This window comes from Anolis sagrei, chromosome 3, assembly GCF_037176765.1.
Source record: "Anolis sagrei isolate rAnoSag1 chromosome 3, rAnoSag1.mat, whole genome shotgun sequence".
NCBI lineage: Eukaryota > Metazoa > Chordata > Lepidosauria > Squamata > Dactyloidae > Anolis > Anolis sagrei.
In genome coordinates, this window is record NC_090023.1 from 88,755,825 (window position 1) to 88,782,401 (window position 26,577).

At 36.8% G+C, this 26,577-nt stretch overlaps 1 protein-coding gene and 1 long non-coding RNA gene across 5 annotated transcripts in view; one reads left to right on the top strand and one right to left on the bottom strand.

Moving 5' to 3' along the window:
* LOC132771718 (uncharacterized) overlaps window positions 1-19,021 on the bottom strand; it is an 83,365-nt gene extending 64,344 nt beyond the window's left edge. The window contains exon 1 of the long non-coding RNA XR_009631109.2: window positions 18,804-19,021. This is a non-coding gene — a long non-coding RNA (uncharacterized lncRNA). The remainder of the gene's footprint in view (window positions 1-18,803) is intronic.
* The window catches only part of SH3KBP1 (SH3 domain containing kinase binding protein 1), a 204,233-nt gene that overhangs the window by 162,334 nt on the left and 15,322 nt on the right, over window positions 1-26,577 (top strand). For all 4 annotated transcript variants that reach the window (XM_060770073.2, XM_060770074.2, XM_060770075.2 and 1 more), the window contains 5 exons: window positions 9,306-9,407; window positions 12,404-12,455; window positions 14,960-15,040; window positions 15,738-15,900; window positions 18,482-18,567. In XM_060770073.2, the coding sequence (XP_060626056.2) occupies window positions 9,306-9,407; window positions 12,404-12,455; window positions 14,960-15,040; window positions 15,738-15,900; window positions 18,482-18,567 (484 nt within the window). The remainder of the gene's footprint in view (window positions 1-9,305; window positions 9,408-12,403; window positions 12,456-14,959; window positions 15,041-15,737; window positions 15,901-18,481; window positions 18,568-26,577) is intronic.

Here is a 26,577-nt window from a genome sequence, read left to right on the forward strand (position 1 = left end):
ATTATTCTGCAGGATGAGGTGGTTGAACCAATTGTACCACTTCTAACTGCTGGGAAGAGAAAAAAATGTAATGTTCCTCTATATGAGCTCATTGGAAATAGAGAGATCAGAACGAAATGTTCCTGAGAAATGTTAACACGTTTCTCATTTGACCTGAAATCATTTGAGCAAAATGCTAGCAATTTTCATAACTGATCAATGACAAGCAGGGCCGTATCCAGAAAATTTTTTTGGGGAGGGTTGAAAATTTGGGGGGGGTGTGTGAAAATTTCGGGGAGGGTTGAACATTTTGGGGTGGGTGGGGTTGAAACCTGCCTCCTAGCTCACACTGAAGCCAAGAGCACACCTGCAGGGGGCAGAGCAACCTTCAATAGCCTGCAGCTCCACCCCTATCAACCACCTCCACCAAGTCTGGCCCCCAACTTGGTTGCTTTGCTACATCGGCTATTGCTGCAAGTAATGACAGTGTGAATAAATTGTCAATATTTGCTTGAGATAGTGCTTACAGTTCTGGAGGGACTCTTACCTTTTTTGCATCTCATATACTTAGCAGGGGGATTTGGTTAACCAGTTAAAATTCATGAGTAAACCAGGTTTTTTTTAAAAAAATCTGAAACATTTCGGGGGGAGGGGGTTGAACCCCTAAAACCACCCCCTCGCTACAGGCCTGATGACAAGTAAAGTAGTTTTCAAAAAAGTAGCTGCATTAATCTCTTGGTCGTTATTCACCTCTAGTCATCCTCCAGATATTCACCACCTATTTACTTATAATAGGATACGTAATATGAATGGTAATACAAAGACAAACCCAGATGCCAACTCCGTTTTCACCTCTATTCTGGAAGCAATATTATAGAAGCCAGTGACATTACCCTCAGCATCAGAAGTGCATTTATTTGCTCTTCTTCCAATATAATATATGCTATCTTATGACAGCAGTGCCACGTTATATTGGACAAAAAAGACAGGCTCTACACAAGAGGATTGCTGGACCCAAATCTGGCATTAGAAATGTCAATACTCAAAAAACCCAATTATAGAATATTCCACCTTTTCTAGATTTTTTCCGCTTTGCATCAGCAATATAGTTAATCTTGGTCTCTCACTGAAAACAAGGGATCTACAAGGTGTAGTCCTTGAACAAAATAATTATAAAGAAAGACAAAAGAAAAACAGCTGAATTTTATTCACAAATACCAATTCATTAACAGTAATATAAACTAAACAAAGACAATCACTTTATGGCAATCACTAAGTGAGAAGATTTATTGCTTCACACTTCAGCATTAACTGACACTGTAAAGATCTTAAAGATCTTTATCACCTTGCTCAGACTTTTGAAAAATTTAGGACAAGGAACAAGATTTGCATATTTCTAGATCTTATGCATTCCATCCCATTTCTACAACTGTATTGATATTCTTTATAACATGGAGCTTTGATATCATTCTGCACTCCATTTGCAAATCTATAATTTATATCTATAAAAGTTCATGCTGAAATAAAATTTGTTGGTCTTAAAGTTGCTCTCAAATTCCTCCCTTCTTCCTTTGTAAGTAAAATAACGTGCTATTGATGCATTATTTACAATTTTATTTTTTAAAATAGTCTATGTACAGTCCAAAAGCCCTTCTAAAACATCCTTTTAACCTTCACTCCAATCCCAACAGGATAAACAAACATATTTTTTCTTTGTTTAAGAAAACCAAAAAACCAAACTGGATATGGCTTCACTTAAAGCTAAAACAGTACAACCCCAAAGCCACAGGGGGATATATTCCAAGACACACGAGAAACACACACACAAAGATAACTGAAACATAACATAATAGACAACTGGATAATTGAGAACGCTATATTTTGGGTTCTATTATAGAACCTTACTGGATAGTCTAGAGAGGCCCACACACACTTCCCGGGAGGGTCTGTTTTGGACTATGGGTCAGCAAATCCATGGACATCAAGCCTGTGAATATATAGTAATTTGGGAATCATATGAGAACTGAAAATATATTTGTAATAGAGGTACTAGAGACAACTATGACATATGACTAGAAGCAAAATTCAAGAGCAAGCCATACACTCTTTTTTTTTGCTAGGGCTTTGAGGTAGCTTCATGCTGTTAGCCTTCAGAGAAGTCATGCATGTCCTGCATACCTTCTATTCATTTAAAGAAACAAAGCAAGAATGGTGAAAAGTTTGTTTTATCAGTTTGTCACAGATTTGGCCCAAAGGTGAATGGCAACTGCGTGTTGAGTTTGTTAAGATCTCAACAAGGGGAACGTCTCTGGACAACCCCTCCCCCTCAAATCTCCTTCCAAAATATTGCCTGGTATTCAGGATTGAAGTAGTTACAGATTTGCAACCTAGAGTTACAGATCCATAACTACTAAATATTCACGAATCCTAAGTACCTACAGGCCACCTTAATGGTCAGCAGCTCCCAGCAGCTGGATTGGTTGAAGGAAGTCTATAATTAACATTAAAACCTTTAAAAAAGTAATAATGTTAGCCCTCATTACTAAAAGAAAATCAATATGTTATTAGTCTTGCTTTTAATGCATCACTTCAAAACTCTGAGAAATTCAGGGGCAAAGGGTAAAGCTAGAAACTCCCTCACCTTGGTAATGATAGTTTTCTTTTTGCAAAAGTAGATGTGAAGGAAGATTACATCCAACCTGTTGCCTGTAGTGCTGTGTTTCACTCCATCATCTCAATTTTCTGCAACCTTATTACAGCTTCACCCTGCTCTGTGTGTATATCCATGAAACATAAATAGCAGCGGAAATAACAACATACATACGAAGTCACTGTTTCATGTCTTGGCTTCACTTATATTTCCCATTAACCACATAAATGCAATTCTGCTTTATTTTCTGTGTTTTACCAGCATTCCAGACTAAGAACTGATGCATAGTTCTTGTGGCAGAGTATTTTTCCACTTTGCATCAGCAATATAGTTAATCTTGGTCTCTCACTGAAAATAAGCATTAGAAATAACTGCTTTTATTGATGTTTTTAACCTAATGTTTTTACCTATTGTGTAATGTTGTATGTAATGTGTTTTTGTATGTTTTCGGCATCAAATTGCTGCCGTTCTAAGCCACCCTGAGTCCCCCCTCAGGGGTTGAGAAGAACAGGGTATAAATGTTGGAAATAATAAATATTAAATTTTTATTGATGGAAGCACATGTCCATCAAAAGCCATTCTGAAGTACAGAAAAGGTGCCGTGTGTTAGCAATGTTCCCTTGTAAGGGTCAACAGAATGAAGAAACTGGAGACAGAAAACATTTATAAGGTAATGTTACAGTTGTAGAAACATAAATTTCAGAGTACAGGAGCACTTTCCACTACCACATAGATCCTCAACTGGTTTCAGCATTGTCTGTCATAAAAGTTCTTCAAATTAAAAAATTATAACAGTAAATAAAAAACAAAATGCAAACACAGGGGAACTCCAGACAATAAACAGTCAGGGACACCTAATCACCTCTCAACAAAGAATCCCCCCAGGGAGTAACAAGCCACGCCTAAAAACTGTCAGGCCATCAAATGCTAATCAAGGTGGTCAGTTGAAACATTCACACCTAGCTCTAACAGACAAGAGTTATTTCTACTACCAGGACTTTCCACAGATATATAAACCCAATTTTCCTAGTTTCCAACAAACCTCACAACCTCTGAGGATGCTTTCCACAGATTCAGGTGAAACGTCAGGAGAGAATGCTTCTATAACATGGCCATACAGCCTGAAAAATCTACAACAACCCAATGAACTCTCAATTTCCCTGCTGCTGTAGTGGAAAATCTCACCTCCTGGATCCTTTTGGGGACATGATGTTTTCATGTTAGAAACACAAATAGGGCTTGGGGTGGGTTTCTACAGAGGCTGCATGCACATTGTGGGCTGTGTGTTTCCTGTATGTGGTGCAATTAATTGTTTTCTGATCTATGTATTATATACATACTTACAGATAATACAGTGTTGTAAAAAATCATTCAATTTGCTGGAAATTCTTATATTGAGTGGTGAATATATTTTCATCTTACATTCGACTTTAACATCATAGAAGCTTCTGATCCTGACAAAAAGCACAGCTGATAGTCATGTTATCCAAATAACATTTGCATTCACAAAGGCCCTGGTACATAATTAAATGAAAAATTAAACACAAACCTTTCTAATTTTAGTCCCTTTGACTTGGCTTTTTAAATATTAAATCAGAGGTTGGTACGTTATTCATGGATGATGAGCTTATTTCTAAAAATATGTTTTTAATTACCTCTAGGTTTCTTCTACTTCTATACATTTTTCAGTATAGACACATTCAATACAGAATACAATACAATACAATCCTCTTAATTATTGAAATAAGATGAAGTTGCATCCAAAGAGTGCCTGATAGACTATCACACCAGCACTCTTTTTCCTCCCTTTCAGCCCCTAACAACCGCTTGAATTGTGGGTTCTCTATTGCAAAGCATTGCCAGGGAAGGGTGAATTAGCCCAGTTGTGGACAGAGTAACCTTATGCAATCTTATTGGAGGCTTAGTTCAATCACTCAGAGTGGTATTTCATTATTTTGAGTACTTATTCATTTAGAATGAACTTCCTCATGTTAAATTCATTAGTGTGTAGAAAATGAATTTGGAAGATGGAGAATTCTAACTGGGAGGGGTTTATCACTGCAAATGACAAAATTTAATTGTGTTATCCTCTAAATGGCCAGCTAAAATAAAGGTTAGCCTCCTTCCAGCTTGTCAGAATTATATTTTAAAGACTAGCTAGTACCAGCAACACACTTTTGTGGCATATCTACAAAAGAGGCATACATTCTCCAAGCATAAATACAGTGGAACCCCTACTTAAGAGCATGCCAACTTAAGAGTGCTTTGATTTAAGAGCCATCACTTGGAATTGTTTTGCTTTGACATAAAAGCAGTGTTTTGAGTTAAGGGCTAGTGCCAGAGGGAGAAAATTCACTTTAAACCAGAGCATTTTGAGTTAAGATCTCGGTCACAGAACAAATTAAATTCTTAAGTCAAGGTATCACTGTATAGATATCCTGCTGTACTAAAGTGCTGTCTCCAAATACAGGAGGCCCTCAGGATCTGCAGGCTCTGGATTCACAACTTCCTCTGATGGCAGACCATCACATCCTATTTAATATGCCATTAAATAATATGGGGCTTGCTTTTTTTTTGTTTTGTTTCCCAAAAGCAAAACGCTGCAGACCCACTGTATACATGTGAAAATGGAAGTGAGCTCCCACAGCCTGAAAATTTGACTCACTTACACTGGAAAAAGGGTTGTGTCTCAATTGTTGTATACAGTGTACTCTTAGTATCCACCAAAGTTTTGTTTTAGGAATTCATGTGGATACCAAAATCCATGGATCCTATTATATGAAGTAATGTGGTAAAATGACATCTCTCTGGTATTGAGTTGGATTATTTTGCTGTTGTAGCTAGTCCTTTGGAGAGAGGCAGACAGACAAAGAAAGGTCAACAGAACCACTGCCCTATTTTTTGCCCATATTCATAGGTTTTCAATATTTTATTGGCGATTTTCAGAGGCACAGTTCTGAAACCCCAAAACATTGTTCTTAGGATGGTATCACTTAAGCATGACTCTCATTTTTTTTAAGTTTTCATTTTCTCAGTGAAGGAGCTGCCAGCTTTTCATCTAGTAGCAAGAGCTCTTCTAGCCTCATTCCCAAAGCAGTCTAGGAAGGAAACATGGTAATGGTAGTTTGCCCACACAGCAATTATACTAATGGTACTCTATCTGCTTTTCAGTTGTTAAAAAAGAAAATAGCGAGAAGAAACTAGCTGACATAATGCTAACCATTCTCTCCTTTCTCTAAATGGCCATTACAAGACCTACATGAAATGCCACCCTCAGAATTAAATTAGTTAAAGACAGGACGTGTTTTCTATAACCATAATAATGGTCTATGTACGCTTTGATTTCTTGAAGCAAATAGGTAAAAAGGTGGCTGCATAATATTCCTCCCAAAATCAAGTAATTTTGCATGGCTCTCTTCAATACTCTTACTCCAGAGAATTGTTATATTTTAAAGGTCTACAACCGTGTCCAAATGACAGTTACAGTCTTCTCACATAACCGGAAATGGATTTTGCTGTAACTCTGAATCATTAAAAGGAGAAATCACTTTTCTAATAATTTCACTCATGACTGGTACATTTGAATTTTTCAAGAAGTCATTTATAAATGCAAGTCACCCAGAAAAGCTTTAAAGATCTGTTTTTGTAAAGAAAGATGGTCATATTTCTACAAATTAGTCAATGTGAAGAGACTTAATGAGCAAAGAACTGTTCCTTTTAAGTATTTTCTATGCATAGACAGAAGCGTTGTACTTATGTGTTTTTCCCCTGAGATATTGAAAACTGGATAATTAGATATCAGATGAGGTCAAACTTATTAAAATACCATTTGTGGCCGCACAACAAAACAACTTTGGGCTTTTATGATAGTAAACACCAGTCAATATCTATATTATTGTTGTTATTTTTATAGTTATTTATATTATGTTTTTTCTCTCTTAAAAATGTTTAGAGGCAACCTAACTAACCATTGGTTGTAATTTTATATCATAATGCTTTAGTGTAAAACAAATATGATTCAATGAGGAAAACTAACTTTCATTATGTTATTCAAAACAATACTTTTAAAAAAGAAATGCAATATAAATATACCTTCAGTGGTTAATCATGACAGCTTTAGCTTTGCACAGAAAAATAAAAGGTCGGGCTTCATGTACATACTAATATTTTACTCCCTGGAAGGAAATGAAGGATAGGAGGCACCCAGTTTAGAGGATTATTTTGTGGCCTGCCAGTTAACAAGACTGTTAGAGTTAGACATGGATGATTCAAGAAGATGGGCCAGAATTGAAAAAACCATAAATGGATGGGATCACTGCCTGTGTTTAAAAAGGGAGCGTCAACAATAAGGTATTAAAGAAGATTAAAGGGGGGGGGGGATGTTCTTATCCATGGAGTGTTGGGAAAAATGGCAAAGCAAATTTCCAGTAAATAAAGTAGGTATACTTCATTTATAAGAAGCACAATGGGGCAAGAAAGACTGAATGGACTTGCGCTCTTGAGTGTCCACCGAAGTTTATCAATGGAGCCTAATTTCTGTCAAAGTGTATTGACACAGTTTTCAAGTGTTTCCAACAGACATTGTGGTATTCTTTTGTAACTATAAACTACCAATTAATAGTAATTTTCAGTTATTTTAAGACTTGAAACTTTGTAACTAAAATAGAAAATTGATGTAATTAAGTCTGTATTAAGTCTATATAAAACTATAGAAAGAGCCATACTATTTAAATTATTTTGTGTTGTGGAACAACTCTTCATGATTTGCTAAAAACATTTCAAACACCCCCCCCCCCCCCCAAAAAAAAAAAGTCTGGCTATGGCCCTGTGTAGAGCATATTCAGTAACTTCACATGTTCCTCATAACAGGATATTTTTTAAGCATTACGCGGTTAAAGTTGTAAATATTTTGATTTTTTTCTAAAACAAAATCTATCCTCTTATAGATGATCCAAGACATTATTTTTTTCTACTGCATTGTTGCTGTTACTACTGTTATTGTGTGTCTTCAGGTCATTTCTTACTTATAGTCACCTTAAGGCAAATCAATTGCAGTATTTTCTTGGCAGAATTTGTTCAGTATGGATTTGCCATTGCCTTTAGTTCTGAAAGAATCCGACTTGCCCAAGGTCACTCAGTAGGTTTCCATGGCCTCCCTGTCTTCCAGTCCGACAGTCAAAACACTACATCACACTTTCTAGTATAATAGTTCAGATGTATGTTTGCTATGCTGACCAGTACAAGTTGAGTCTCTTATCGGAAATGCTTATTACAATTTCACTTAAATATTGCTGAAGTTACATATAGATTGTTTTAAATGTTTTCTACATACTTTATGGACCACTAACAAAACAATACAATGATTTCAAGTAAGCATACAATTCATTCTAAAATAAAAATGGCAGTAGCTGTAACCAAGTTATACCCAGATCAAAGACTTGTACTTTAATAGCCTACAAAATTAGTTTGTATTGATTATACTTGCCAGTTAAAATACTATTAGAGCAGCTTCTACTGTTAGTTTCATACATTTGGATTTACAGGATTCGCTGGGTTTAGGGCCAGAAAATTTTTTTATTTATTTAACCTTATTTATATCCTGTTTGATCTCTACCCCCAAGGGGGGCTCAAGGCAGCTTACAAATGGCACTTACACAGTGCCTCAAAACGTACAAAATTAACTTTAAACGATTTAGATTTTTAAAATCCCTGAAAATAAAAAATCACAAATAAAGAAATGGCATGATTTATATATGTGAGAGAACACCACTCTAGGATTTTCTGGGTCCTCCAGTCAACCTAGAGATTAATGGTGAGGTGTCCTCTAGGTCCTCCTAAATGGCTGGAAGATGTTCACCATAAAGTCACCATGATATTTACCATAAATCCCTAGAAATTCCTAGAGAGATTATTTTCAATCAAATCCATGCATAATCTCATCTGCAAAAGTCAAAATTGCAAATATAGACTCTACATTTAGGTGTGTAAATATGAGATAGCTCCATAGATGGATGGATGGATGGATAGACAGTGATTTCTGCTTCTTTTCCATCAGACACATTTCTTCCTTCTTATCTGCCTAGCCTAACTTGATGTGAGTTTGGGAATGACTGAAGAAATAAGTGACAGATGGGTTTCTCTGGAGGGTAGCACATATAGATGGGTTCATATACCCCTAAGACTGTATTTCACAGCCTCATCCCATTCTAACTTAATAGGGGTTGCAGATAATTAGAAAATGAGCCAAACAGAAGTGAAGAGTCTGGAGGGAATGGCATGATTATTTCAGTGCTCTGGCATACCACAAATTTGTGGTGTTCATTTTACCTCTACTCTATTTGCATAATGGGTTCAGCACAACCTGTTTGTGACTAATGATCATATATAAACATGCAGGCACCCACACCCTAAGTGTCCTATATACATATTGCCACATTTATCACTACCTTATCTGTTTGAATTTATCTAGATTGCAGTTCCAGTTTACTATCGGAAAATGAATCTGAGAAGTCTGCCAATTTCAGAATGTACATTTTGGTCCTGTTGTGAAAATAGCTGTTTATGTAATAAAGTGTATTCTGCACAGATCTGTCTTTATGGTTGGAGTTCACAGCAGAAAATGTATGTCTTGCAATATATGCTCATTATGTTCACTTCTTTTCTTGATGTGTCACAGGAGTGCATTGATGCTGGCTGGTGGGAAGGAGAGCTCAATGGGAAAAAAGGAGTGTTTCCAGACAACTTTGTTAAACTACTTCTTTCTGATTTTGAAAAAGAGGTAGGACCAGTTTACCTTTTCTTACAAAGCTTAATGCTTGAATGCAGACTTTTTAAATGCAAACCTGTTGCTCTTTTCTTTTTAAAAACATTTTTTTCTTTTAAAAGACATTCCTTGGGAACTTATTCAATCATTTTATATCACATGCTAATTGAATTACTAACGACTGACCCCATTCAGGTTGATCAAACATGAAATACAAATACAGCAGAGAACTGTTCAGTTTCCTTTGTTTCATTCATGCTTCTCCCCCCCCCCTCTAGAATATTTTAATGGATTTAGTTTCAAATTGATAGAAAATGACAAGTCATACAGAAACAGGGTATCAAAAAAGAATTTTTCAGATGTTATCACTTTATCTTATGATCGAGATAATTACTTGTGTTTACCTCTTTTCTCTCCACCAATCTTATTTGACCAAAGTGTGCTTTGAGAGTAAGGTGGAGTTCACTGAAATGGATGAATAATCAGGAGTGAGTTTTCTGAGGAGTGGTGATATATAGTGCTGTGAGTTCAAATGAGAAAAAAGAAGGTGGAAATGCCTCTCGGGTTGTCATGACCTTCTACGTTATTGTTCAGATTCTTCCACCATCACCACTCCAGTCTTTTGAAATGTTATCAAAGTAAATACAAAATGTCAGCATCCTATCCTAAAGTGAAACACCCTTCTTTTAATAATAGTAATAGTAATAATAATAATAATAATAATAAAAACTTTATAGACCGCCCTCACTCCCTAAAGGGACTCAGGACGGTTTAAATACAAAAAGGCAAACATTTAATGCCATAATCAAATTCGATTAACATTAAAATGAAAACAAAATACAAATATTAAAATAAAACATAATTACACTAATAACATAACTAACATTAAATTTATATTATTTATTTATTTCAGGCACTTCTACCCTGCCCTTCTCAACCCCCTAGGGGGGACTCAGGGCGGCTTACAACCGGCACAATTCGATGCCAACAATTAAACAGATAAAATACATAACAAACAATAACCACAATAGTTAAAACATTCAGTTAATACAATAACAACTAAAAAGCCAATCTAATGGCCAACATTCACCGAGTTCTAAAATCCATAAGTCCATTCAGCAATACCATAGTCCTTCCCAAAATGCTGGTCGTCATTACCTTGTCAGTCTGCCAGATTACCCAAAGCCCTGGTCCCATATCCATGTTTTCAGCTTCCTTCTAAAGGAGAGGAGGGATGTTGATGACCTAATTTCCCCAGGGAGTGAGTTCCACAGGCAAGGGGCCACCACTGAGAAGGCCCTGTCCCTCGTCCCCACCAGCCTCACTTGTGATAGAGGTGGGGCCGAGAGCAGGGCCTCCCTAGAAGATCTTAAACTCCGATCACAAAGAGATTAAAGACAAATGCCCTGAAAGATTAAATGATTAAAATACATAAAAAGTGTCTATCATAGTTTTTCTTTAAAATGTACTGTAGCAGCCATAGAGTACAAATAAGTTAGCCAAGAAAAAGCTGAATTAAAGCTGCAATGTTAGTTGGATCAACTTTCATAAAGTGGAAAACTGAATTTAATGAAAACCATTTAATTTTCAAACATGCAACAGGACATATTTTCTTCTTTCTTTTTTGCTTATTTCGTTAAAGTTTTTTTATGAATAATGAAGTGTATGGGCATTTCGTTCATTCCCACTTAGGTGAAAATGCATCTTTTGCGGGGATGTTGTCTAGGACAGTGCTATTTCATTGACTGGTGCTGATCGGTCGGCCACCAGTAAATTTCCAAAAAAGCAAGAAAAACCCAAATAGGGCGCTGGTCCGTGGCATACTGTTTTCCCACACACCCCACATTGGATCCTTAAGCTGTAGTGCTCCAGCTCAGATGTAGAAATCATGTACTCCCTCCAGATATTGTTGGACTACATTTCCACGTAATCCTAGTGCAACACATATTCTGATGAGGGTGCAGTCACTTTGAATTGAATAGAATCTAGAAAGCTTATTTAAAAAACAGTTAAACTCAGATTTAATTAGTGTTTATGATGATTTTTCTAATCAAATTGTATTTCTTTCTTCTTTCTCTCTCAGTCCTTTTAGTCATTCTTAAGAAACTCAACCAGTACACATTTCCATGTTAAAATATAAACCTGCTTACACTAATACCAGTATATACTATCTATTCAAGAACGTCTTCATCTTCTGGGAATATTCATATCAGGTCACAGAAGATCTGGTGGCTATTGCGAACAAGAGTGCCTTTGTTCAGCCTTGCCATTTGCGCCACTTTTTGGAGGACACACATCTGTCCATAACCAGCCGTGCTTTCAACATCTCTCATTTAGACTGTTGTAATGAGAACATGCTGGTACTTACCTATTAAGGCCTAAGCAGTTTCGGAGTTTTTTGTCAGGCTGAAGGACAATCCATAAACAAGATAAATTGCCATAATAATACATAGTGTGCTGTTAAAATTTGGCATTCATAGACGGAGTCATTCATAACATCTGTCACTTGTCAGTTGTAGGCACCTGTTTTTCTCATGGGTCTCACTTGGCTCTTGAACCAAGGGAATTGGCTCTTGAATAAGGGAATTGTACCCGAAGGTTCTGTAATCTTACTTGTTTAAACATTCTTGCAGAGCAACCTTTTTTGGATTAGAAGTAGATAGATCTGAGAGAGAAAAGAATGGCATATAACAGATCTCTTCTGTGAAAAACCTTTAAAGTCTGCTTTATGATGGATTAGTGCTATGTGAGAAATTAAAAAGTAAAGGAGAATTTTTATTAAAAATAGTCTTCTGCCATCTTTAAGACTAACCAACATATTTTAGCACACAGGTTCCAGAACTGCAACTCAGTTTGTCAGCCTTGTTGTGTTCATTTCCTAGTTTGGACCAGGGTGCAAAGGACTCAGGAACTGAATTTGTTTTCTCATTGAGTTGTAACAACATAACAAATCTTCTGTCTGATTCAAATCCTTATTAGTAATTCTGTGTTCACTTTGCTTTTTGTTGAAGAGACCCAAGAAACCACCTCCTCCATCGTCTTCTGCCTTTAAACAAGGATCAGGTAATGCACTGCTGTCATACAATAAACATCAGTAAATACACGTTACAGAGAGTGTAACCACTTTTCTCTCTCTTAATGGAAGCTCTCAGTATCACTGTATCTATCATATCATTTAAAAATTGTTACACTGCAAGTATTTTCTGCTCTTGGTATTCCAAAGCTATTCATGACAGTGAGAAACTCAGGATAGGCAGAACTAGTTAAGTATTAGCCCAGTTAAATTTTAACAACAAACTTGTTCCCCTTTACCAAATTACACAAACATGGGGCTAATGTGGAGCTTGTTTCCAAAGCGGGCCAAATCCATCTGAACAAATTTTACAGAAATGGGAAAATGTGCTGAGAAATATGCATTCTTTTGCTATAAAGTGCAATTTCCATGCCTTTTACCAAAGTGATTTGATACATTTTGATAGTTTTGATCTGCTACCTATCACGCAGTGTTTTAAAAAAAATGGTATCTTTTGGAAACAACCTCCACATTGTCCTTTATGAAGTGTTACAGATCTATTCACTGTCATGCATTTCCAAGCATTTAATAATGCTTTATCATTTTTACCACCAACTTGTTTTAATTTTACGATGAAATAAATTAGTTACCAATGTCTCCAAATCATTCTATGGAAGAAATGCCACCTAGTTTCTTTTGCCACCTAGTGGTTGTTAACAGAAAACACTAACACTAGTCGTTTACTATCAAAATGAAAAATTTGTAATGCAGTATCTAGTTTTACTGAGATTTCATAAATACAGTAGAACCCACCATACCCATAAAACTGTTACCCAAGGTTTCACCTACCTGCATCCAACAGAATGTCCTCTCTAGGAATATTCTTGGTCCACCAGGTGATTTTATGGAAAAATTTCCAGTAGTGTTGAAATAAACACTATTATCCATGGTTTCTTGTTTCCATAGGAAATTCAGGAATTAATCTCCCTGTGGATATGGAGGCCATAATGTACCTACTCTATATCCTCATATATAAGCCTAAAACTTTCAGTCAAATAAATGACTAAATTAACTATTCATTGCTTAATAAGTACTACACCCAAGCTCTTATAATAAAAGGAACCATCTCTGAGTAGAGTGGTGAAAGGCAAGAGTTTTGCCTGTTCTGGGGGAAGCTAAAAGAAGCATCAACCTTCTCTACTCTCTCTGCCACAGCACCCCTTCTGACCTTTTTGAATGTCTGGCTGGAAAAATGTCAGTGGCCAACAGTAACTGGCTCCCTCAAGTAGCCCTGGTGCTTTTCCCTCTCAACTTATCCACGGATCATATTAAAATCCAGAATTTTGGCCCCAAAATGTGCACTTGAGTTATACATGAGATTAACCTAATATATAGGGTATTTCTATAAATGGAAAATTATTTCATGATGAAGGTTTTTGGCCATAGGGTTGTTGATGGGTGGATTTTTTTTTTTGCATACTTGTCAAACAAAGTCATAATCCTTAGTTTAGTGGGTGGATTACTCATAGACAGTCTTTCTGTGCTAGCTCTCCCACTACTCTTTCATCTTTGTTTATTAATTTCTCATGTTGTTACATTTATATCCTGGGTTTTTCTCCAGCATGGATCTCAAAGCAATTGCATGTCCATATATTGACCAAGCTGGGAATTTCATAGTGTGTTGATTCTAGAGTGTGGGTGCAAATTCGGGATATACACATGTGTAAGTTTCATTCACATGTATGAGCATCCTGTTCGAAGTGCTATGGGGGCTGACATTCCTCCCTCCACAGCACCGAATGCCTCTTCCTACTGAAAATCCTTTGCAGCCACCCTGCATGGCCATTCCATGTTTCTTGGCAAGCAATCAGGGTTGGAAAAGTATCTGACTACATCCCCATAGCCAGATGCAAAAGGATTACCGCAGCAATCTGACCCATGTAGAACACCAGCAGATCTCAATGCTGATATCTTTATCAGTGGGGTATATGAGTCAGTGTAGCCTAGGTCCACATGTCGATGTTTCAGACTATAGTCTTGCTACTGGTCTGTAGAGAAGAATGGTATTGAGGATGATGATGGTGATGGTGATGATAATTTGTGATGATGATGATGGTGTTGTATTTGTTTACCACATCTTCTCTTAGCTCAAGGTGGGGTATAACATGATTACAACACCCATATAAAACACAATACCATAAATACATATATTAAAATATATAGTACCAAGATTAAATATAATATTAAATTTAAAATTCATAACTTAACATGCTGGTTAGATCTTGCTACAAAATGGTTCAGTGGTGTTTGTCTGCTACCTTAGCCGATGAAGGACAGAGAAACAAACAATAAGCAAAATCCAAGTCCTTGCTGTAATGTGGTTCTTATTTTATTCATAAATGTTAAATATTCAGTGCAAACAGGAGAAAGAAAAAATGGACCACCTTTGTCTGGTCCAATATAATGGGGAGCCATTAAATGAATACATTGCACATGATATTTTTCAGTTTTTCTAATTATCCCTTTCTAAACAATCATATTGCTATCTTGGCAGCTACCACCGATCGAAAGCACGAAATTAGAAAGGTACCTCCTGAGAGACCAGAATGTCTTCCTCATCGAACAGAAGAGAAAGGTAAGAAATGTACTTCCAAATGAAAAAGTGTACTTGGATCTATATTACCATTTTTAGAAAGAGATCAAATACAGTTCATTTCTATACTTTACTATACATACCTTGTTATTTATGTTTGAGAGAACCAGAACAAAAAAAAGTTGATAGAAAGATGCGGCTATAGCTATTTTGTGACATGAGATGTTTTTACTGCTGAGAGGTGACAGTGAAGTGGAAGAAGAGTCTGGAGAAGGACAGCACTCCTCTCTCTGAAGCGGGAATTACTTTGCCATTCTTTCTTCGTAAGAAGTACAGAAATGTTAAGGGAAGCTCAGTCGTGACCCTTCTCTGATGAATGTCATGGGTGTGCTAAAATGATGCGTTATAAACACAAAGTATTTCAAATAATAACAAGAGCAGTCTTGGCCTTTATAAAGTTTTCCTAACATTTCTGAAGGCAAGATATTGAATGATTTTTAAATCCCATTGTTCCACACAGTCGGCTCTAGAATCATTAATTTAAGAGTGCAGGTCAGGCTGCCTTTTAGGTTTGCCACAAGAAGAGAATAAATATTATGAAAGAGTAATTGTACTCTGGACCTAAGCTGTGGTGCAAGATTGACCTTCTACTAGGTTTTGACACTAGTGGCAGCTGTTACATTTCTGATTATTATACTTAAAAATATATTTATTCTTTTGGGTGGAAATTGATTTGAAGAAAGACCAGACAGAGAGCAAAAACTGTTAGATTTACAGAAGCCTTCTGTTCCTGCTATACCACCGAAGAAACCTCGACCGCCAAAAACAAATTCTTTGAACAGACCTGGTACGTTGCCTCCAAGAAGACCAGAAAGACCAATTGTGCCTATGACCCATACAAGGTATTTGATCCATCTATTCTTTAAAATGAAATTGGTTGTATAGTGAACATTTAAATTGTACCTATGCTGTAATCTTGTCCATGTCTACATATGCTTATTAGTGCAATCCTAGACAAATGCCTATGGGTAAATTTCATTGTTTTCAATGGGCTTCTCAGTAAATATGTGTTAGATTGCATCTTTTTTCTTTTTAGAAGTCTATCCGTATGCAAAGGTTTAATGAATGATTATAGCAATCCTAAAATAAATTAAAAAATAAAGTATCTTGATTTATATCATTTATTCAAAATCTGTTTTGTGAAGAAAAGAATCTGGAAGCCAATCTTTCATTGAGATGTTGGCACCATAGCATTTTTTCACCTGAATTATAAAACAATGTTGGTCAGTTTTGTAAAGTGTTTTTATAGGAGTGGACTTTTATTATGAAGCATAAAGACTGTAAATTAATCATTATAGTAGTTTGTGATTAGATGCCTAGTAGCAATTGCAAGATGCTCTATCTTGCTGTATTTCACTGAATGCTGCATATGACTACTGCATATGAATACTGCATATGAAAGGATTGCTGAAGAAGGATATATTCTCTTCCTGCTGCTGATAACCATTTTGAATAGAGGCAGTGTGATTTGTCATTGTTGTACACAGACAAGTCTTGATTGGCTCTATGACATCTCATTATCATATTCCTTTTGCAAGTCCTGATTGTTTAGGAATGCGTGAGAGAGAGAGATAAAATGAAAGGAAAGAAGGAAGAAGTCATGTAGTGATTGAAAATATTCACAATGAAAAGTATTAAATATGATAAATATTGAATGTTTGGAGGTAGATCCAGTACTGCCTTTATTCTCAGAAGAGTTGACCCTGCCATTAGACAGAGTAAGATGGCCATCTAAGGCATATGGTGTCCTGAAAGGCCAGCAAATTTGAAGTGTTTGGGGTTTTTTGTTGTTTTCTTCTATTACCCAGTATGGGCAAGAGTCCTTGTGGGAGTCCTTGTCACATTTGCCAGAATACCTTGGATGGCTTTGGGTAGTTCTGGGCCATTTCTATTCTTAGACAAACATTTGGTGGATTTTATTACATTTTACCATATTTAATGACTGTCAGTCTATTGTAGGAAACCATTGCTGTCCCTGACTTGATGAAACTGTCATTTTCACTAGTTTTGGTTGTCAGCTATTTTACAATATTTGATATCAACATAATTTAAAACCATAAGAACAGTATAAAGATAGCAGGCTATTCAATTGTTAACAGAGGCTGAAGGGATTAGGAAGTCAGATCTCAGATCTCATCATTGTGGTGGTGATGATGATGATAATGATGAAAGAAAACTATGTTTGTATTTATGGGTTCTAAAGAGTATGGAATTGCAATGTCCTGCTCCAAAGCTATGATGGATGCAAATGAACTGTTGTCTCAGTAATTGCATTGCTATTTTTTGTAAGAATGCACCAATACTAAATATTAGAAGTAGAGCAGCTTGTCAAAAATGGCTTTGAAAGAGAAACTAAATAAGACAGGAAGCTCAAGATTTTGCATTTCCTTTAGTGCAGCCACCCCCAACATGTTGTCCCCCAAATATTTTCAGCTAAATACTCTGACTTCAGGGGCTAGAGTTGTTGATTTTTAGAGTCCAAAACATCGGGTAGGTGTCAGACTGCCAGAGACTATGACTTTTGCATACGATCCCGAAAGCAATTTCATATTTCCTCAGAAGATTAATAGTATTTGCTATAGGATCCTACGTCTTGAGCTAAAGAAAGAATGAGACAATGATGTGGCATGCCTGTACAACCCACAATCCATTTTCACTGAGTAAGCTTTTGAGAAATATGGCATTCAATATTTTTTTTGAATTAAAAAAATGCTAAATGTACAGCAAATAGAAAAAATACCTTTTTTAAAATAAAGTGAGTGGATGATTTCTAGAAGTACATAGCATGCTGAAAAAATAAAGGAACATAATGTATAAGATACAATTTACTATACTGTTGTTTCTTTTCCTTTCCAATAAACAGTGTTCTTTTCTAGTGCTTATCCAGGCTTGCAAAGGCAAACAAACCCCATCTGAAACTGTCAGCAAAAAGGCCATTAGTAATTAGAATCTCAATGAGGAAACCAATCATATTGAAGAAGCTGTAGCTAGAAGCAGAACTGGGGAGAGCTTAAACCCCATTATCACAGCTTGACACTTCATACATTTTTTTCCATTAATGGATCTGCAGCACATTCTGCCTTTCACATAACTGTGATTTGAAGGGCAGAATTATTATTTTTAAAATTGCTCTTCAGAAGGTATCCTTTCTGAATTTGTCCATCTCAAGATGCAGTTGAATTTCAGAAATTATTTGGACATTAGCATGTCTAAAATAGGCCCTTTTGACAGGTGTTAAGGAGAAACAAGATAAGGTTAATCCGAGCAGCACATTGGTTTACAAGAGGTAGCTTTGCCTGACAGTCAGCAGTCACTCAGATATTCTGTGCGTGGAGTGCTTCTTCCCTCCAGTTTGTAAGATATAAGTTTAAAAATTACTATATTAAGAATTCCGGGTAAAGTCTCTTTTGCTTCTGGCTGCAGGAGTGATATCCCAAAAGTTGACCTAGTGGGCTGTACATTGTCCAGCACCTTAGAAAAGGACTCAACAGAAAGAAGCAATGACATTGGTAAGTCTTGCTTTTTATACTTGACCTACCTTTTAAATGTACATAAACTTTGCAGTGATAATGCGATCATAAAATGCTTAAAAACTCTTAATCAATTGGCACATTTACTGATTATCATTTGCATCTATAAAATAAGAGATAATTCGTTGAAAATATTTTAAATGTTTGTGATCTCTTGTTCAGTTGTGTAAATCATTTTGCTCCTTGAGTATTTAAAAGCTAGTTTTTTTAATTACCTGAAGTAGTTGCTGTCATTTCAAATGTAGATGTACATCCTTGAAGTTGGAAAGAAATGGATTGGACTTCCAGAGGCACTTGGCACTTAAATTGCTTTGAGACAATAAAAGGAACAATCACATTTTTTTTTGCTTCGGCAAATCTGTGATCCATAAGGAAGATGTCCTTGGGTGGTGAAGTAGTAGACTTCTGCTAGAAAGTGAGGTGGCCACATATCTGTAAGCAAACCCAGAGACACTTTGCATGGAAGTATTTCAGTGTCATCTGCTTCAGTCACTCAGTCCACTGACAACTGTGCTGCTGCAGACGTGTTTTTGTAAGAGGCAGAGTCTTTGTATCCTAAATTGTAAGCATTACTGCACTTCATTGGTAGCATGCACTGTTATTTTTATGTTGTGGTTTCTTTTTAGAGCGCACCATTGGTAAAATGTTCAGCTTCAGCAATTAGTCTTCGCTTTTTTTCAGATTTGATAGTTTTGCCCTTCATTGCAACTGTTCTATTAATATTTAAAATTAAGTTTTTAATAATTAAGTTGAAACCTTGCACATATTCACTAGGAAGTAAGTTCCATTGAATTAAGTTTGACTTAATTCCAGGTAAACATGTTTAGAGTGAGGTTACCAGTATGTCAAAGAATTACATTTCTGATTTCTTTTTGTGTCTGTTCATTATGGTTTTCCTTTTCAGTAAAAGTTTGTAAGAAAGATGGCTGTTCAGGCAATGCAGTGTGCTTTTTTCAGCAAAACATTTACTGGAAAAGTAACAAATGAATTCCAAATAATAAATAGTGTATATTAAAATAATAATAATAAAGGATCAATAATTTACAAAATTGCATGACTTTTGAAATGGGAACATTTTATTCTTCTTTACAGGACCTAAATATCAAATGTGTTTTTATAGATACATGGTATTTTCTGCTTTGTGTTAAGTGCCAGCGAGATGCAGAGTGCTTTTATAAGCCATTTATAATTTATAGAATTACTTGCATAACTAAATATTATATTTAACAACTGGTAATGGTAAGATTCTAGCAATGAGAAAATGGTGAGAGATCTTACCAGTAGCAGTGGATAAAGGGTTGAATTTCTAAATATCATATATATATATATATATAATTTTATTTGTATTGTGCCCAATCTCCCTCATCACACTACAAAAAAAATCCACTTAAAATCCGGTTTCTGACTCCTGTAGAATTCTGGGGTTTGTAGTTTAGGGAGGAGCCTTTAACAGCCTTACTAAACTACAAACCTCAGAATTCTGCAGGAGGCAGAAACTGGATTTTAAGTGGATTTTTTCTCTAGTGTGATGCAGGAGAACTCAGGGCGGATTCCAACATACAATGGCAAACATTCAATGCCTCTATAAAACAAACAAATACCAATATAAAATCCCAGAGAAATCTCACATATGAAAACAATATAAAACCTAACATAAAATAATAAAATAAAATAATAAAACAATCTTATCAAATTGCTACATTTGGAACAAAGGCTTCTTTTAGTACACATAAAAACAGCTGAGAAGAACCATGAAAATTTTAACACACAACACTGTGGTTATTCACAAGGTTTTTTTTCCTGCTGGGAGTAAATTAGTTGAATCAGGATTGCAACATTTTGTTAAGCATAAATGAAGATCAGAGCAGCATGCAGTTTGCCATGACAAATCCACTCCTAATGACTCAAAACTGAAAGAGCAAAATAAACACAGTATTCTAGAGCGTGACAATGTCTGATCTGGTTTTGTTTGTTTGTTTAATATTTTGTATTTATTAAGGAGACACCCAGCCGCATATTAGAAGATAAACAGAATAGAGTCAGAGGACAATGCAGCTTGCTTATCATACTAGAACACAACTTGTTTCAAGATGCTTTGTATATAATTTGAGGAGGAAGAAAAGGAGTAGAAAATTAAGTTAATTGTTGGTGGAACTGAACTGTTGCAACTGACCTTGATGGAAGACAGAGAAGTGCTCAGATTTGTGTGTGAAAATGGACTGAGGACAGACTGAGGGCAGATGGAATTAAAATGAAATGCATATGTGGTGACAAATGTTCACACAATTGCCATTGGTGTTTAAACCACTAGGACTGCAGCAAGAAAGAAATAGGCGTTCAGTTTCACTGCTTCTGGCATAAATTGAGCAAAGATTGGTTCGGAAGTGTTAGCCATTTGGAAGCTTGTCTTGTAAAACAGAACCAAAAATTGCATTGTATTATGTTCACAGAGGTGGATAGGGGAATTATGTTATTGCCATAGTTTGGAATTAGCTTGGGCAGGCAAGTGCTGTGTTTAACATCATGTCAACCGGAAGTAGAGCGTCATCATTTGTGTGTGAACATGGCTCCCAGAGGATGTGTGTGCTTGATGTCATTTTCTTGGCAAGAAGACTTGGGAATATTTATATCTAATGGGGCAGGATTACTTAATCAATGAATGGTGGCTTGAATTGGTTGAATGTGTGTCGTTTGTTTGTTCATTTAAATACCACCGCATAAGGTATGTCCCTAGCTTTATCTGTGGCTTGCAGTTCCTCCTATATCTTAAGAAAAGGTTGTTAGTCTTATTGTTAAGTGTGTCTGTAGAAATCTATATTCCCTTTACTCCTCACACTTTATTTTCCTTTTCTCTTCTTTTTCTACATTTCCAGTGGTGCCTTTCTTTTCCTTTCCACTCACATTTCTTCAAGCTTTCCCCATTTACATCCCTTTACCATGGGTAATTCTTCTTCACTCGATGATGGTAAGGCTGTTTTCCACCTTCTGTCTGTCCTGTCATTGTTTTTCCTGAGAACGAGCAGCTTGTGCTGAACTATTCTCATGCCATTTTGTTGTTACAGATAAAACTGTTGGGTGGATGGAGTCAATGCATAATCATTCATTTAATGCCTGTGAAAAGCAGTCATTGGTTTATGCATATCTGTTATGCATACACTGTTGGTCATTATTACAAATGTGATGTCTTTCTGAAGTTTTCATACACATTATGAAAGCATTGGCATGAATTGTATCTGAAGCATTTTTAAAATGCTTTATCCATGTCTTTAATATAAAATGCACTGCAAATGACTTTGTATTTTGTGAAAAGGGAAATAATTGTACAAATTCTATGGTACACTGTCAGCCCCGAATTCTCATTGGACCAGTAGGTTATGTTCGAAGCATGGATACTATTTCAAAATGATTTTGTAGGGCACTGAGAATAATGTGACTTATGGCAGCAGCATTTTAATTTAGTTCTGGAAGATCTTGAAGGTTGAAACCAGTGTTAAAGAATATTAATTAATAAAATGGATGACCGAACCTTTTGAGTGTATGAATTTTAAAATGATTAAAGAATTGGCAGTATGTAGAGTTCAACATGTCAGCAAAGGGTTTTCTTAATAGCAGGTGGACAATTTGTGAGCAAGTAAAATAAAATAAAATACATGTACTCGGGGAACAATGTGAAATAATGTGGTGGCACTGTTTGCTGTTTTCTTATGAATACTATAGAAACTATGGCCAGAATCATAGAAGAGACCTCATGGGCCATCCAGTCCAACCCCCAGTCAAGAAGCAGGAAAATCACATTCAAAGCATGCCCGACAGAGGGCCATCCAGCCTCTGTTTAAAAGCCTCCAAAGAAGGAGTCTCCACCACACTCTGGGGCAGAGATTCATTGTTAGGAAGTTCTTCCTAATGTCCAGGTGGAATCTCTTTTCCTGAAGTTTGAAGCCATTGTTCTGCATCCCATTCTCCAGGGCAGCAGAGTCTCGAATCACTACTTGATTTTCATAACTACCTTACTTGCATAGCTAAATAGGCATCTCCTGGCCCAGCAACCCCCATATCCTGCTACTTCAAATGACTGGGTTTTTTTCTGATGATGATTGGAACAACAAACTAGCATTTCCACACTTTTTGTGTGAGTAATTTTTGGCGCAACAATCAAAAATAGGATCAACATTCTAACTCTCCCTTACAGCGGGGATTCCTCATGGGAAGGCTATGGAAACATCAGTCGCCTATGTCCCGATCAACAAGGGAACAGATGCTTGTCACTCACAACAGCTGCTATACAGTGGTTCAAAACTGCAGGACTTTTATGGTCCTTATGTATTCTCTATTCAATGCATAGAGATTGTGAATATGAATCAGTAATGAGTACAGAACTATAGCTATCCTTTTGTAACTGCAATCATGAATTCTGTCAACATATCCCAGGGGGACGGTATAAGAACTGATGTAAAAATGGACCATATTTACTGTGCCATATTTACTGAGCTGTTCACAATGTTTTATGTGTTATTTATACCCAGATATATGTATTATAATGCAGGAAGGTTTGGAAGCTGCAGTTAGTGCAAAATGAAGTGGTCAGACTACTAGAAAACGTACGTTTTAGAGGCCATAGAATATCAGTCTTACAAGAAGTGCACTGGCTTCCAGTTTGCTTCCAAGCTTGGTTTTTGGCTGGCCTTCACCTATAAAGCCCTGAATGGTTGGTCCTTAGCTATAAAGCCAAGCAAGGTCACCTGATAATTTGATTCATCCATATAAGCCTACCTAGAATTTGAGATCATCAGAAGAGGCCCTGTTATATATCCCACCACCTTGAGAGATTAGGTTGGTTGATACACAGCAAAGTTCTCTGTAGTCCGCTCCTAATTGTGGAAATCTTTCCACAGTGACAAAGTGGTTGCATCCATTTTGAGTTTGCGGCAGGAGGTGAAGGCTGTGCTATTTTGCCTGATCTTAAAATTGGGGGTGACTTCTCTAATTTTGTTTAGCTGCGTTTTACACTGTCTTCTAGTTGCTGGCCATTTTAGAACTAATTTTAATGGGGAGATTAATTGGTTTTAATTGTGTATTTAGTGTTTTGAATATTTTAACTCCTTTTACATTACCTCAGTGACCCTGATGGATTAAGAGGCAAGAAATAAATTCCATAAATACATACATACATAATAGAAAGGTTGAGGATGGGATAACAATGAATCATATTATGGTTTTTTGTGCTTCCCTCTGTGCTCTTTTTTGCTTCAGTTTGCCTTTGGTACCTTTAAACCCCTCACATAAAGTAGTGAAGAAAGTTTGTGCAGTCAGTGTCCAGAAGGATTGTTCCATTGAAAAAACTCTTTTTTTCAACAAATCTACAAGGGAAGTGATGCCTTCTGTCGTTAGCAGCCCCCTGTGCATTCTTAAAACCTGCTGAAAAGGCCTGAAAGATCTTCTGCTGCAGGTTTTTAGGAAGTGCTAAGTGCAAAGGGGAAGAAGGGGAAGAAACGTTCACTGTTTGGGGAATGGAGACATCCATTGTCTTGACGCTGCATTTAAGTGTCTGACTGAAGTGCTATCCCTCTGCATCCAACACCCTTACAATAGGTTGTATTTTCAGAAAATCGAAGAGTTATGTTGTTAAGCTTCCAATTCATCCTCTTTCATTGTTATGGTGCATCGCACTCTCTGTCTAATTATCTTTCTCTTTGTGCAAGCGTAACCCAAATATCTTTGCAACTGTTGCCAGCCTTGTTACAGATACAAATGCTGTTTTCCGCCCTAAGAATAGGAAACTTCCTTTCTCCCAGTACATTTGGTCAAAGAGAAAAAATGTGCTGCCCCCTTTTTCAACCTGTGCGTTTCATAATAGCTTCTAAAATGTTAACTGTGCATGAAGCATTCCTACAAGGAATATAGTTGGCTGCACAACTCAGAGCAGTTATAGCCCAGGACCATAATGTAATCCCATACAACCAAAGGACAGATATACTGCACCTGGAGGAAGGCAAGAAAAATGTCTTTATTTTTTATTTAAAATTCTGCATCAATTCACTATTTACTTACTATCAATACAGTTGTGTTTTATATCATCAGTGGCTTTGTTTTATCGCAACACATTTTTAATAACCTTGGATGGAACATAAATGGACTGCCCTCCCCCCCCCCCCCAAGTTTTAACCCTTTTTCTCTACGTTCATATTCTTCTTTATCTTTAAACCTGTTGAATACACAGACATTCAAGAAGAGAATGACTTCCAAAGAGAGCTGTATGGACTTGGGGGTGGGGGTGTTGGTGGATGGATAGGCAGATGGATGGATGGATGGATGGAGGCATGTTGTGATAAATAACTAAATATAACATTTGATGCCATAAGACAATATGATCTGGTTGCGGAAAATATGGTGTCATCATTTTTTCCCCTAAAGGACTGTTTCTGTTGTCCTCACTATTCAATTGCATATGGTTGGTTGTTGATCACATGTTCTGAGCTGCCAATTATATTTCTCTTTGCTTTTCTAATCGGGGGGGGGGGCGTATACGGTATAACATTTGTGGTAGATCCATTCTTTGATGCAGATCCGATTTGTTAAAATATATTGGTCTAAAGTTATGTAGCCTAAATGTATGTTGTCCACCCCATGTTTGCTAGTGGTGATCTGGGAAGAGTAGGATAGTTAGCCTGTGGACCACAATAAAGACTGCACCTTTTAAGCATTGAATAATTTTGCATCATCAGTTTGAAGAAACCCAGATCTCTAAACACAACACACTGCAGGAAAGATCTTCCTTTGAGCAATATTCATCTACATTTGCAAAAGGAAGGAGCTGAAAGGTGGCATTGCCTAGTGGCAAATTGAAAGGACAAGCAACATTGCAGCCAGGCTAAGAAGGGACGTAAGGCCCATCCAGACAGGACCTTTATTGTGGGAATCCCCCACAATAAAAGAGGGGCTGTCCAGGCAACATTCTGGACAGACCCAAATTAATTCACTACAAACTAGGAAAACCCTGGTTTGCAGCGAATTAATTTGATAGTGGATTTATTCTGTGCCTTCTTGGAAGGTACGAGATAAATCCACTATTTCCAGGTCTGGACTGCAGAATACTGCAGTCCATTTAGTATTCCCACAGTTTACCGGGTTAAATAAGCCAAGAAAACTGTGGGAATACCCACTCCCAAACCTCCCAACCTCATTGAAAACTAATAAAATGTACGTGTCCTCCATTAAAAACCTTGGCGGGCTCTCTCAGGTCATAGAAAATGATGCACCAGGAGAGCAAGGGGTGGAGCAGGGGGGAAATCGCTCTCCCCCTCTCCTGGCGCATCATTTCTATGCGCCAGGAGAGCCTGCCAAGGCTTCTAATGGCAGGTATGTAAGCTTTTATTAGTTTTCGAAAGGGCCTGGGGGCTTGGAGGGTAGGGCCTCCACACATTCTCTTGGGCTAGTCCCGTGAGAATGTGTGGACACCCACCCCAGAAAGTGTGCGCTTTCTGGGGTGGGTGTGGACAGGTTTTTTAAAATCTGGATGCTTCTGGGTCAAAGGCCTGTCTGGATCCCACCCTAGATTTCCTTTGAAATCTGAAAGGGCTTTTTGATAGCGAAAGTTCAAATTCTAACCCTGTTTGAATCCCTCCACTGTCACCATGAGTATCGCTCTTCTCTTTTATTCCCATTTAAAAAATAAACACACAAAACTCTTTTGAGCATAGCTCCAATATTACACAATATCTTGTTGTATTATGCTAACATTGGGAACCTTTGTCATTATCAAACTTAGTTTAGATTTGTTGTTCTGGTTGTTCTAAAAATCAAATACGTGCAAAATGTGGGTCACAAATTTAAGAAGATATTATAAAATCTTGCTGAGGAAATGTGCAGTTAGAGTTTAACCTTCATGTGCTGTCAGCACAGAAGGACAGAGTTTGTGAACCTTGTCACCTTTTCCCAAGTGTGACTTACATGACCTTAGTTGTGTCCGTGTTGATGTAATTTGATTGCTCC